The 13957-nt window shown below is 42.6% G+C and overlaps 1 protein-coding gene across 9 annotated transcripts in view; it reads right to left on the reverse strand.

Moving 5' to 3' along the window:
- Positions 1-13957, reverse strand: part of ptprq (protein tyrosine phosphatase receptor type Q) — a 297632-nt gene that overhangs the window by 59546 nt on the left and 224129 nt on the right. For all 9 annotated transcript variants that reach the window (XR_010976839.1, XM_068050461.1, XM_068050464.1 and 6 more), the window contains one exon: positions 8017-8236. Coding sequence is in view for 8 of the 9 variants with exons in the window: in XM_068050461.1 (XP_067906562.1) it covers positions 8017-8236 (220 nt within the window). In the remaining variant the exon portion in view is untranslated. The remainder of the gene's footprint in view (positions 1-8016; positions 8237-13957) is intronic.

Consider the following 13957-nt stretch of genomic DNA (forward strand, 5'->3'; position numbering starts at 1 on the left):
AAATACAAAAATCCTGTGGGTTTTGCTTAAATATATGCTTGATCTGAGTTTTAGAAATACATATTAAAATTTTCTTTATGCTGGTCAAATTTTGTAAGTATGAGATAGAGGGGCCTAAAAGAATCTGTGGATGATCAGCAGTGAGCTGCCAAGTAAGATTAATAGTCAATAGATGTAGTATACTTGGATTTTCAAAAGGCATTCGATAAGGTGCTACACAAAAGGTTAATTTGCAAGATAAGGGCTCATGGAGTTGGGAATAGGATATTAGCATGGATAGAGGATTGGTTAATGGTCAGGAAGCAAAGAGTAGGGATAAACGGGGCATTTTCAAGTTGGCAGGCTGTAACGAGTGGAGTGCCGCAAAGATCAGTGCTGGGGCCTCAGCTATTTACATTCAATATTAATGACTTAGACGAAGAGGCCAAGAGTAATATATCTAAGTTAGCTGATCATACGAAGCTAGGTGGGAATGTAAGCTGTGAGCAGGATACAAAGAGGCTGCAAAGAGATATAGACAGGTTAAGTGATTGGGCAACAAGGTGGTAGATGGAATATAATGTGGGGAAATGTGAGATTATTCAATTTGGTAATAAGAATAGAAAAGCAGAATATTTTTTAAAAGGAATGAAACTTCTAAATGTTGATGTTTAGAGGGATTTGGGTGTGCTTATACAAGGAACACAGAAAGTAAGCATGCAGGAATAGCAAGCAATTAGGAAGGAAAATGGCATGTTGCTCTTTATTGCATGGGGATTGGAGTACAAGAATAAGGAAGTCTTGCTACAATTGTACACCTAGAGTACTGTGCGCAGTTTTGGTCTCCATATTTAAGGAAGGATATACTTGCCTTGGAGGCGGAACAACGAAGGTTCACTAGATTGGTTCCTGCAATGCGAGTGCTGTTTTATGATGAGAGGCTAAGTAAATTGGGCCTATATTCTCTGGAGTTTAGAAGAACGAGAGGGTGATCTCACTGAAACATACAAGGGATTTGACAGGGTTGACACTGAGAGGTTGGTTCCCTTGGCTGGGGAATCTGGAACACGGGGGCAAATCATTTAGGACTGAGCTGAGGAGAAGTTCACTCAAAGGATTGTGAATGTTTGGAATTGTCTAGTCCATACCCCAGAGGGTTGTGGATGCTCCAACGTTGAATATATTTAAGGCTGGGACAGACCGATTTCTGGTCTCTCAGGGAATCAAGGGATAGGGGGAGCGGGCAGGAACATGGAGTTGAGGCAGAAGATCAGCCATGATCGTATTGAATGGCGGAGCATGCTCAAAGGCCCTTATGGTCTACTCCTACTCCTATTTCCTATGTTCAGCTAACTTATGCTAGTTCATATCAATGTTAGTGCAGTAAACATGGCTGTTTAGTTACTGTCTATCTTCTGAAGAGGGATGATTAAGTCTGGAACTGTTGTAAATGTACTGTGTATCATTAGTTCTGTTCACCTATCCATTCCTGTTTATAAACTAATTTATTCAGTACTTATGCTACTAACTTCCAAAGTGGAGGGAGATTACATAAGGGGTACAATCAGTATTGTAAAATATGGTGCTGATTGTTTTGTGAGTTCACTTCAAATTATCTTCAGAGTGAATGAGTAATGATATACTCCAGAAAGCCAGTTGGTGAAGGATAATACCCAAGTCAATCTTTACTCAGTCTAACAGTTATAGAGTGAAGCATTACAAGCATACACCTCCTAACTCAACCAGACCACAGTTTCAGTAAGTGTCTCTTTATATGTGCAGAAATGAAACCCCAATTAATGCATTCCACTTGCATATAATTAAACACAATTGAGATACAATTAACAGGTTCCCTTCTTTCTTTTTAAAGGAAAAATAGAGTTAATAAGCATAGCAAAATTTCAAAACAAAAAAAAAACTTCCATATTCTGTACAAACCATAACATTGTGAGACACCCCTCCTCTAGGACCCCGAATAATTTCTTCATAGAAGCATTTATTTTTGTAAAACTATCTGACAGTTGATGGCTTGCATCAATTCATTCATTTTAGAGATTTCCTTTCTCTTCAACATTTGTTTCAAGCCAGCAAAGTCAATCCACAACCTTTTCTCACTCTCACTTTTCATAGAATGTACCTTATCCCACAATGAACGATTATGTACATAATATTCAATAGGTATATTATCTTCAGTACCTTGCACAGAATCTCACTTAAACATTTGACAAATAGAATCTCATATCCACTATGTCCACAAGAGCCAGTATTTCAGCAGCTAAAGTACTTTTAACAACCCTTTATAATTTCCCAAGCTAAAGGAGAACAGGCTGTATTTTATGGAGCCAGTGAGAGTCCCAAAGCCAGGCCCAAAAGGAAAGGGGAATCCCGCCTTGGCATTCTGGAGACCGCCCCCCACTACCCCCGCCCACCAAACCCGGGTCTATTTCAGAGCGCTCAGGCAATTAACTGCCCAGTACCGGGATTCCTGAACCTTTAAGGACTTCAAGAGCTGCCGGCCAATTAGAGGGCTGGCAGCTCAGTAGTATCACCAGCTCCACTGGAAGTGGTGGCCACTGATATAATAGGCCCAGGGCCAGGACTAGCATTGGAGCCCCGGATCCTAGTAAGTGTGTCGTAGTTGCTAGGGCCAGTCTGGCAGGCCCCGATGAGGTGGGGGGGGGGGGGGGGCGGGGGTGATGGGGGAGGTGATTGTTGAGGGCGGGGGGGTGGTTGTTAGCGGAGTGGCAGTCTTTGCCACTGGGGGGGGCCACAGATTGCCCACAGAGGAGGCCCCCCCACAAAGCCCGCAGGGAGGCAGCCTTCTTTTACTGGACGACCTCTCCATGTGGTGGTGGGAAGAGGCCCTTAAGTGGCCATTAATTGGCCACTACCCCTGAAGGGCTTCAATTGGCCTCTGGGCAGGTAGGTCGTCTTTGGTCTTTCCCGCCCGCAACAAAATCGCATGGTGTCAGGAAGGCAATGGGCACTCCACCCGCTGCCTTCCCTCATTGTTTTGTGGCCCACCTCCTCCCATCCCATCTCCCAAGGGCCCATAAAATTCAGCCCAACATTTCCATTTTCACCCATAAGAAATATTATGAAACCAGGTGCAGTCGAATACACATCAGGAAGACTAGCATGTGAAGCATCACTAAAAACTAGTTTCATGCTGTTTGGGTCACCTAAGGACCCGAACCAGATGGGACCCAACGACATGTGTTGGGTTCAGGTCGGGTCGAGTCGCTCTTCCAGGTCTGGCAATCAGGCTCGGGTTGGGTCGGACACAGCGACAGTGTCAAGGCGGGAAACATTAAGGGCGGCACAGTGGCGCAGTGGTTAGCACCGCAGCCTCACAGCTCCAGCGACCCGGGTTCAATTCTGGGTACTGCCTGTGTGGAGTTTGCAAGTTCTCCCTGTGTCTGCGTGGGTTTCCTCCGGGTGCACCGGTTTCCTCCCACATGCCAAAGACTTGCAGGTTGATAGGTTAATTGGCCATTATAAATTGCCCCTAGTATAGGTAGGTGGTAGGGAAATATAGGGACAGGTGGGGATGTGGTAGGAATGTGGGATTAGTGTAGGATTAGTATAAATGGGTGGTTGATGGTCGGCACAGACCCGGTGGGCCGAAGGGCCTGTTTCAGTGCTGTATCTCTAAACTAAACTAAACTCTGCACTGGTCTGCAGTGAGCGATTCCATCCAAGGTAGAGCACAACCTCTTCAATAAAGTTGATTATATTCTGGTGGTCAGGTCAGGTCGGACACGGGAAAAAAATGAAAGGACTCTGGCTGGATCGGGCTCGGGTTGGATGTGGTTCTGTGGGGCTCGGGTCGGGTCGGGTTTCATCTGCAGACCCGAGCAGGCCTTTACCTTCTGGAGCAGGAGGAGTGTTGCATAGCACAAAAGACTATTTGGGATTTTGCCCATAGATCAATTGAAAGGGACTATACCCTCCAAGCATCTGAAGTGAATTCTTTGCATGAACCAGCCATGCCACGGTTGTCAAGTTGCAGTCAGATTGCCCAGCTGAGATTTTATGCAGCATTTCATCTATCACTGCATGATTCCTTTCACAGAGTTCACTGCTGAACAGACTTTGAGCTGCGGTTTTCACAGCATAATGTTCATGTTTTCACACATGTCTCTGAACTCGTCATTGGCAAAGTCCCCTCCATTATCAATCAGAAACTTAGCTGGTGCCCCAAGTCCGGTCCGTATCCATTTCCCCATGATTTTATCTACAATCACTCTTTTGTCCTTGCTATGTATTATTGTCGAAAGACTAAATCGGGTTGCCAAGTGTATAAAATGTAGAATGAAAATATTTCTGTCTTTGTCCCATACCTTTTATCTATGGCGGCTACCTCATTAAAGTCGCGTGCCAATGTGGCGGCATACTTTTTACAGATTTCATGCTTCTCACTAATCTCTTTAATTAGCCTTTTATACTCTTCATCAAGCACACCTGCATCATTTAGCAGGGATTTTAATCTTTGAAAAGTAGGGTCAGCAAATTGTCTGTGTAACTTTAAGACAATTTGCTTTTATTCTCTCTGATTTTTATCACCTGATGCCATTAATACTTGTCTAATATTCTGATAAGAAACATCAGATTTTGTTAAGGGGCTACAATAATGTCCTGATTAGATAAACGGCAGATCCACTGACTTTCAAAAAACAATTGCCTTATCATGCTTCATGTCAAGCTTAATTGTGCCTTTTTCATAGAGGGTTTACTCAACAGCAAAGGTACCTCATTAAAGATTACATCAGTACTGAAAAAGTGGCTTATTCAGCTATTTTACATGGAGTTACTCAACTATTTTTCATGGAATTACAACTCTCTTCAGTGACCTTAACGTGCTGTCATTATGCTGTAGTAAGTAGTGCATTTATATTCCTTAACCTTGCGCAATCCTCACTACTGTGTGAATCTAGCTAGCATTTTAACCAATCTGTTCAATATACTGTAAAGTGCAAGCTCTATCTAGCACAGCATGGTTGAATGGCTCCAGGAATAACACATTCATCACAAGACTAAAACACCTTGTGACAAGTACAATTCATTGGGTTTCATCATTATCTTCATCTTCTGCCTCAGAACTCTGTCATGTGCCATTTCAAGGATCCTGCTTCTCCACTTTGGCAGTTAATCTCTTAATGATATTTTGAGTCAAACCTGAAGCACCTATTAATTGTTCCTTGGGCATTCCTGGGATTCTTTTGCTTATTATTGCTATTCCAATTTTGATTTCTGTTGTAAAAGCCAGATATGCTAAAGATGCTTTCATCCTCATTCTGCCTGTCTGTAAGTCTTCCATTATACTGCCGCCTATGTCCAGTATCTGGACCATTTAGAAATCCTGCAAACATTGAGTCCTCTATTATTTGTGTCCCATTTGTTACACCAAGGCTGCAGGAAATGACTGTTTCCCCAGAAATTATTTTCAAGGCAGCAGACATCAAATCCAACAGGGAGTTAGTTACCAAGAACTGAACACCAGTTAGAACCAGGAGCCTGTCCATAATCAACACCTTAGCACAATCCAGCAATTTAAACGCTATCACTGAGCCCGGGATCTCAAAATTGAATTTCCTCATTCTTGTATATAGTCTGTTAACGTCAATGATATATTCCTCCACTGAATAACTATCGGTTTTCAAAAATCTACTGAAGTCTGACCATGCCTCATAGATCATCTTTCTTGTAAATTTCATTCAAGAACTCTCATAGAAAATCCAAACCTTCGAACTGACGGACATTCAGTTTACAAAGTTCTTGATTTCTGATTTTACTTCTGGTAGGTAGTGATAATGCCAAGGCCATACCTTGTTCCCTATTTTGTAGGGATGTATAGTGTAACCATATATCCACTTCACTCTTTCACTGGTCATATGGTGTACACTCCAAGAACATTGCAGGGTAATCATCTACCAACAATTTACACTTGCTTTCTGCCACTCCTCACAATGGCTACCAGGATTGTAGTCTTTTGTGTGAATTTTCTTTCTTCGTTTCCAACCTTCACCTTTAGGCAACCATTCTCTGCTACCATGATAAACTCAAGAAAGCCAGTTGGTGAAGAATAGTATGGAATCAATCTTTACTCAGTCTAACATTTATTTACAGGGCGAAACAATACAAGCATACACTTCCTAACGCAGCCACACCACAGTTTAAGTAAGTATCTCTTTATATGTGCTCAAGTGAACCCCAGTTAATGCCCTCCACCTGCAGATAATTAAATACATATACAAATTATATACAAATAACAGGTAAGTCTAAACTTGTTCATGGCAAGAAAGGGCTCAAATGTGGCAATGTCTGTGATTAAATATCCAAAAATGTAACATGCTGTGGAGTACTACTGTTATTGGTATATTAGAAAGTTGGGGAGAAATGACTGTAGTCCCCAGAATGTTATTTCAAAATGTGAAATACATAGATGGCACAAGGTTGCCAAACACAAATGGCATTTGAAATCTATGCCTTGACTACAATAAAAATCTGTGTAAGCTTTTTTTCAGATGAATTTTTTTTTATTCGTTCATGGGATGTGGGCATCGCTGGCTTGGCCAGCATTTATTGCCCATCACTAATTGTCCTGGAGGAGATGGTGGTGAGCTATCTTCTTGAACCGCTGCAGTCCTTAGGTTGTAGGTACACCCACAGTGCTGTTCGGAAGGGAGTTCCAGGATTTTGACCCAGTGACAGTGAAGGAACGGTGATGTAGTTCCAAGTCAGGATGATCTGTGGCTTGGAGGGGAAATTGCAAGTGGTGGTGTTCCCATGCATCTGCTGCCCTTGTCCTTCTAGGTGGTAGAGGTCACAGGTTTGGAAGGTGCTGTTGAAGGAGCCTTGGTGAGTTGCTGCAGTGCATCTAGTAGATGGTGCACACTGCTGCCATTGTACATCAGTGGTGGAGGGAGTGAATGTTGAAGGGGTTGGATGGGCCGCTAATCAAGTGGGCTGCTTTATCCTGGATGGTGTTGAGCTTCTTGAGTGTTGTTGGAGCTGCACCCATTCAGGCAAGTGGAGAATATTCCATCACACTCCTGACTTGTGCCTTGTAGATGGTGGACAGGCATTGGGGAGTCAGGAGTTGAGTTATTCGCCGCAGAATTCCCAGCCTCTGACCTGCTCATTTAGCCACTGTATTGATATAGTGGTCCAGTTCAGTTTCTGATCAGTGGTAACCCCCAGGATGTTGATAGTGGGGGATTCAGTGAAGGTTAATGCCATTGAACATCAAATGGAGATGGTTAGATTCTCTCATGTTTGAGATGGTCATTACCTGGCACTTGTGTGGCACAAATGTTACTTGCCACTTATCAGTCTAAGCCTTGATATTGTCCAGGTCTTGCTGCATCTGGAAATGGGCTGCTTCAGTATCTGAGGAGTCACGAATGGTACTGAACATAGTTCAATCATCAGCGAACATCCCTACTTCTGACTTTATGATGGAGTGAAGGTCATTGACAAAGCAGCTGAAGATGGTTGGGCCTAAGACACTGCCCTGAGGAATTCCTGCAGTGATGTCCTGGGACTCAGATGATTGACCTCCAACAACCACAATCATCTTCCTTTGTGCTAAGTATGACTCCAATCATTGCAGAGCTTTTCCCCTGATTCCCATTGACTCTACTTTTGCTAGGGCTCCTTGATGCCATACTCAGTCAAATAAATTATCCAATGGTAGTAAAGTAGTGTTCTATTATATTACCACCCAAGGTGCTTCTGTCAATCTTGTTGGGCCTAAGCATATTTGACACTTAAACTTAAATGGAATCACAATGACTACAATGACATTCTCATAAAAACAGATGGCCCTGTCCTATCCCATCACCAGCAAAATCTAGCTGCACTAAAAATTAACAGCAAAGAACAGGAACTTTACATTGCAAAGAAAATAAAGAATCCTGTTCCATTTGTGTTCTATTAGTGTCATAAATGAATAAGAACATCACCGTAAAGTTGCTGCTTCCGTTCGATTGAAAAATATACAACATAATAAATCAGAACCATTATTTTACTTACAAGTACTGTTTATCATGTTTTAGGGGTCCATTGCAAATTTTCTCTGCATTTTGCTGACATGATTTTTCAGCTCCAATGGTATATGTTTCTTCATTAGCATTCTCTCTGTATGTATTCGTTCTACTGCAAGGTGGAGTTTTAAAGCCTTCATTTGCAAAATATGGTTTTGGCTTCCTTACATAAGCATCATACCATGTAGAAATATTTCCATCGTTCATAGCTATTAAAGATGAAATTAAGAAATTAAATAAAGAAATAAAACATTTTGATTTGGTTATTTGCGATAAATTGAAGATAAACTATTTATGCAGTGAAGCTGATCTGCAAATCTCGTGAATTTTCAAAGAGACTTAATAATTACATTTTTAAAAAACATTTACTTTTGCATATTGCACTGTAAATAATAAGTTGCTCACATATAATACAGCAATATCTATTTTTTCATGAAAATTTCACTGTGGGGTATAGTCTGAACTTGTTAATTGTGATAATGTTCTCTCTTTTTAAACTGTTTTGAGAGTTTGATGTACTTTTAACTGCTCCCAAGTATGCTTAAACTCATGGAGCACACACTTGTGATTCAGATCTTGGCACAGTAGCCTGGATCACCACTCCCTTTTTCTTTTGGCTTTCTTTCCCACTTGTAGGAAGGAACCTGGCTTCCACATCCACAGCAGCATTTTGAGAGCAGGAACTTCAGAGTAAAGATTCTGAGGCAACCATTCTTGGCGTACCAAGAGTGCATATTACTAAATTGCGTGCTTCCAGTCTATAAATTTCCATCTATTAAAATCAATAGATAAAAAGCTCACTGCAGGGAATGCAATTTTGTGACAACTGCTCCTTGTGTGAGTGCTTCGGAATTATCAGTCCAACTAGAATATTCTTGTTTATCGTGGGGGGAATTGAATACAAAAGTAGGGAGGTTATGCTTCAGCTATACAGGGCATTGGTGAGACCACATCTGGAGTACTGTGTACAGTACTGGTCTCCTTATTTAAGGAAGGATGTGAATGCGTTGGAGGCAGTACAGAGAAGGCTTACTAGACTAATACCTGGAATGTCTTATGAGGAAAATATAAATACTGTGGCTACAAGAGCAGGTCAGAGGCTAGGAATCCTGTGGCGGGTAACTCACCTCCTGACTTCCCAAAGCCTGTCCACCATCTACAAGGCACAAGTCAGGAGTGTGATTGAATACTCTCCACTTGTCTGGATGGGTGCAGCTCCATCAACACTCAAGAAGCTCAACACCATTCAGGACAAAGCAGCCTGCTTGATTGGCACCCCATTCACACACATTCACTCCCTCCACCACCGACGCACAGTGGCAGCAGTGTGTACCATCTCCAAGATGCACTGCAGCAATGCACCAAGGCTCCTTAGACAGCACCTTCCAAACCCATGACCTCTATCAACTAAAAGGACAAGGGCAGCAGATGCACGGGAACACCACCACCTGCAAGTTCCCTTCCAAATCACACACCATTCTGACTTGGAACTATACCGCTGTTCCTTCACTGTCGCTGGGTCAAAATTCTGGAATTCCCTTCCTAACAGCACTGTGGGTGTACCTACCTCAAATGGACTGCAGCGGTTCAAGAAGGCAGCTCACCACCACCTTCTCCAGGGCAATTAGTGATGGGCAATAAATGCTGGCCGAGCCAGCGATGCCCACATCCCATGAATGAATAAAAAAAAGATTGGACAGGCTAGGTTTGTATCCGCTGGAATTTAGAAGAGTAAGAGGCGACCTGATTGAAACATACAAAATCCTGAGGGGTCTTGACAGGGTGGATGTGGAAAGGATGATTCCCCTTGCAGGAGAATCTACAACTGTTTAAAAATAAGGGGTCGCCCATTTAAAGAGATGAGGAGAAATTTTTTCTCTCAGAGGGTTGTGAGTCTTTGGAATTCACTACCTCAAAAGGCGGTGGAAACAGAGTCTTTGAATATTTTTAAGGCAGAGGTAGATAGATTCTTGATAAGCAAGGAGGTGGAAGGTTATTGGGGGAAGGTGGAAATGTGGAGTAATCAGTTCAGCTATGAACTTACTGAATGGCAGAGCAGGCTCGAAGGGCCGAATGGCCTACTCCTGCTCCTAATTTGGATGTTCGAATACAGCTCTGTGCCTCTGCACAATGAAGCTCTTTATTATTAGCATTTACAATTTAGATGTAAGAATAATATTAAAATAGAATTATAAAGCATTGTAAGTGTTAAAAATAAAACACAGCAAAACTAAGTAACACATATGAGATTCTGTAAGTACGTACTGTAAGAATGCAAGAAAAAGTGGGAACAAAATCATTGTAGCAACTGAGGAAGAGCAGTGAAAAGTAATTAAGAGATTAACTCAACAAATTGGGCTATTTAAGTGTTGATATCTTCATGGAATCACTTACACCTAGGCCAATGCAAAAAGCTTTAAACCGGTCTTGATATATTTTATTTCAACTCAGAATACGTACAATATTAAATTGACTATGATGACAGACACTACAATGGAACTACTAATTTAGAAACAAATAAGAAACAGTTTGTCAGATTAGAATTTAGGAAAATTGACATGATACAAAATGGTACACAGTGTACATTATTGGATGTAGATTTCTACATTTCAACAATTCTGCTAACTTAATTTTGCATAATTGCATGAAAACAAACTGGTTTCTTACATGAAGATTTAAAAGGCTATAACTCAACAATAACTGGCACTTTCACTCACGTAAACCACATGATGGCAGTGCAGGAAATGGAAAATACAACACTCGTGCAGTAAAGCTTTTCAGATGATATGTTTGAAATGCATCATTAGCGTGGAGTACACCTGAGTAGGTTCAGCATGATCAGATGCAGAGCAAAACTCCCTCAAATTTCCCTGAATCTGTGTGCCTAAAATGGGAAGCTCTTTCATATTTCAATGCTACCATCCCTCACCTTGATGAACACAAAATTAATAAAGGTAATACCATTATTGGTTTATGATTCTTTAAAAATGATTCTGGTGCATCATTATTATCTTTAAAAGCCAGGTCTTCCTAACAGCATACATTTTCACACAATTTCTAATAGAATGCGGAAGTCAAAAATTTACATGCCTCAGTAGAAGTACTTACTATGTAACATTATTAGTTTGGAGAAAAACTGGCTAAGAGAAATAAAAAATTACTCAACAGATTTTGATGAAATACAAATCTCTGCCTGAATACAATAGACAAAATTTTCAATGTGAACAAACATTTTGCCAAATACTTCTTCACATTTGTATCAGGCAGGAGTGAGGCTTCTCGGGCTGGATTTTCAATCAGGGGTCAGGAACCGGAAATGGGGGCTGGTTGCAGGTCCCGACCTTGCATGGCATGTTTTAAGCACGCCCACAGGGATTTTCAAATCCTCAGCCAATTCAAGGCAGGAAGCAGGCTCACCATCCAGTCAGGGATGGTAGGTGGGCACCCGAAGCTGGAGGGCCAATGGGAGGCCCTCCAGCACTCAGTGATCGGCAGTACCAGTGGCCGAGGTGGCAGCAGTCGATCTGAAGATGGAGAGAGAGGGGGAGACGGCCAGGTAAGATTTTTCTTTATTTTTAAAACTGCCACAGCTGCCTGGCCATGATCTTGATGGGGCAACCCCTCGAGTGGACAGCCAGCAGCCGCAGCTGTGGCCTGGTGTCCGTTTTGGGTTGGGGAGGGCTCCTTCGCATGATTCATTGCCTACCCCCACACCCACCTCTCATCCTGAGCCCACCACATTGGTCTGGGTGTGGGCTGCCTACATTGCTGATTGCATATTCCCATCAGTGGGGGAACAGGGCCCATTATTGCCAATAATTGGCCTCAATTGGCTGCCCACTGGGAAGCAGTGGGCAGCTGATCCGACCCCGAGCAGCCCTCATTCAAAATGGCTCTGGATCAGGATCATGGCAGCGCACCAGCACTGAAGCCAACAGCGCTAAATTGTGTACCAGACCGCCTTCGATCTGGACTCTGACCTCATTTAAAAATGCAGCCCCTCGAATTTACTACCTGATATGTGATACGATCATACATGGGCAGTCACTCATAAAAATTCTATTGTCTTAAATAGACTACCTTAGCGAGTTCAAATTATTGTGTGAATATTTTCCTGAAAATACAACACGTCAATTTAATGTGAGCCCAAGATTATAGTTTTGTAGTAATCTAAATTACTGGGGACAACATTAAAAAGTTAAAATGTCTACTATGCTGAAGAGCACAGTTGGTGAAAAGCCATCACCTTTTGGAGGGGGAGGGGTGTTGCATAATCCTCAATGAAATGCAAATGCAGCTAAAACATCATATGATGATTTGGTGACATCAGTACTGCAGGATTCAATGATTAATAAAATTCAGAAATTTATTCTGAGTTACAGGTTTGAGCGAGTTAAAATCTTGCCCACTGTACAGTGTCCATTGCTTAATTTTCCACTCAGAGAAATCAGACACAGCAGCATTTAAAGTATGCATTCTTTCCTTCCCATTATATATGAAACATTGGAAAAAGACTATGTTTAGGGTGCATTTTAAGCAATAAATCTACTGCTGCGTCTCAAATAAGCATTTATCACTGATTACCTAGCTAAATTTGCCATTAGTATCTGCTAGCTTCTCATATTTCTGTAAAGAATGGATGATTAAAATTCATTTCTTTTGGTGTCTATTAGTTATATCCAAATTTGGAACAAGTCAAACTTTTTTTACTTTCACAGTTAAAGGAACTACTTGATATGCACAATGGTAGAAAACGGGAAAAAGCAAGTGTCTACCATTTTTGGCTAAAGTCAAACCAGTAGACAGTAAACAGTTCACCTTCGTTGCTTTCTATTTCCCTCCTGGTTTTTATTGATAAAAGTGTCTACCAATACTCGTTTTCACAGCCACATCTCCTTCCTCAGTGACTATCTCCGGCTCCGACTTATTCCACGTGGATTCCAACTGCAGCTTCACCCATCATGTTTTGAATCCACCCAGGATTACAGGTATCTCCGAGAAATACAACGTTCCTCGGACTGCTGTTCTCGCCGCATCCTGAGATCTACACTCAGTGCTATGCGCCGCCACATGTACACACTGGACCTCTCTCTCCAGCAGCACCGCCTCACCTTATCTCAAAGCTGTTCTACTCCACAGTTTCATTTCATCCTTCGTCTCATCCGACGCATTAACAAAAACCTTTTTTTCTTCCTTTCAGGTGTCAAGGAACGCAAGCTCCAGCAGCTGATGGGGACTAATGCCCCTCCAGATCCTCCTTCCCCTTCACTTCCCTCTGACCTTCTGATCTGACCCCTTGCCGTGTATTCACTATACCCTCGGACCTCCCCCTCTCTGACGCTGAATGTTCTCTACTCTGCAAAGGTCTCAGTTTTATCCCCTTACGCCCCCACGTCAATGAATTTCGGGCTTGGCATGACGTTGAGCTCTTCTTCCGTCGCCTCTGCCTCTGGGCTCACTTCTTTGACCAAGAGTCCTTCCCCCGATCAGTAGACCCATTCATCCGCCTCCAGCAATCTCCCTCTACCTGGACCCCTCCCCCTGGTCTCTTACCCGCTCTTGATCTTTTCATTGAAAACTGTCGGCAAGACATTGGTCATCTCAATTTCTCTGCCCCCCTCACTCACTCTAACCTGTCCACCTCTGAACTTGAGGCACTCCGTTCTCTCAGGTCTAACCCCGACATGGTCATCAAACCTGCAGACAAGGGTGCTGCTGTTGTTGTATGGCGTACCGACCTCTACCTTGCAGAGGCTCAGCGCCAACTCTCAGACACTTATTCCTACCTCCCTCTGGACCATGACCCCACCATCGAACATCAAGCTACTGTCCACAGGACAGTCATTGACCTCATCTACTCTGGAGATCTTCCTTCTACAGTTTCCAACCTCATAGTCCCACAACCCTGGACAGCCTGCTTCTACCCCCTT

Source organism: Heterodontus francisci, chromosome 18 (assembly GCF_036365525.1).
Source record: "Heterodontus francisci isolate sHetFra1 chromosome 18, sHetFra1.hap1, whole genome shotgun sequence".
NCBI classification, from domain to species: Eukaryota; Metazoa; Chordata; class Chondrichthyes; order Heterodontiformes; family Heterodontidae; genus Heterodontus; species Heterodontus francisci.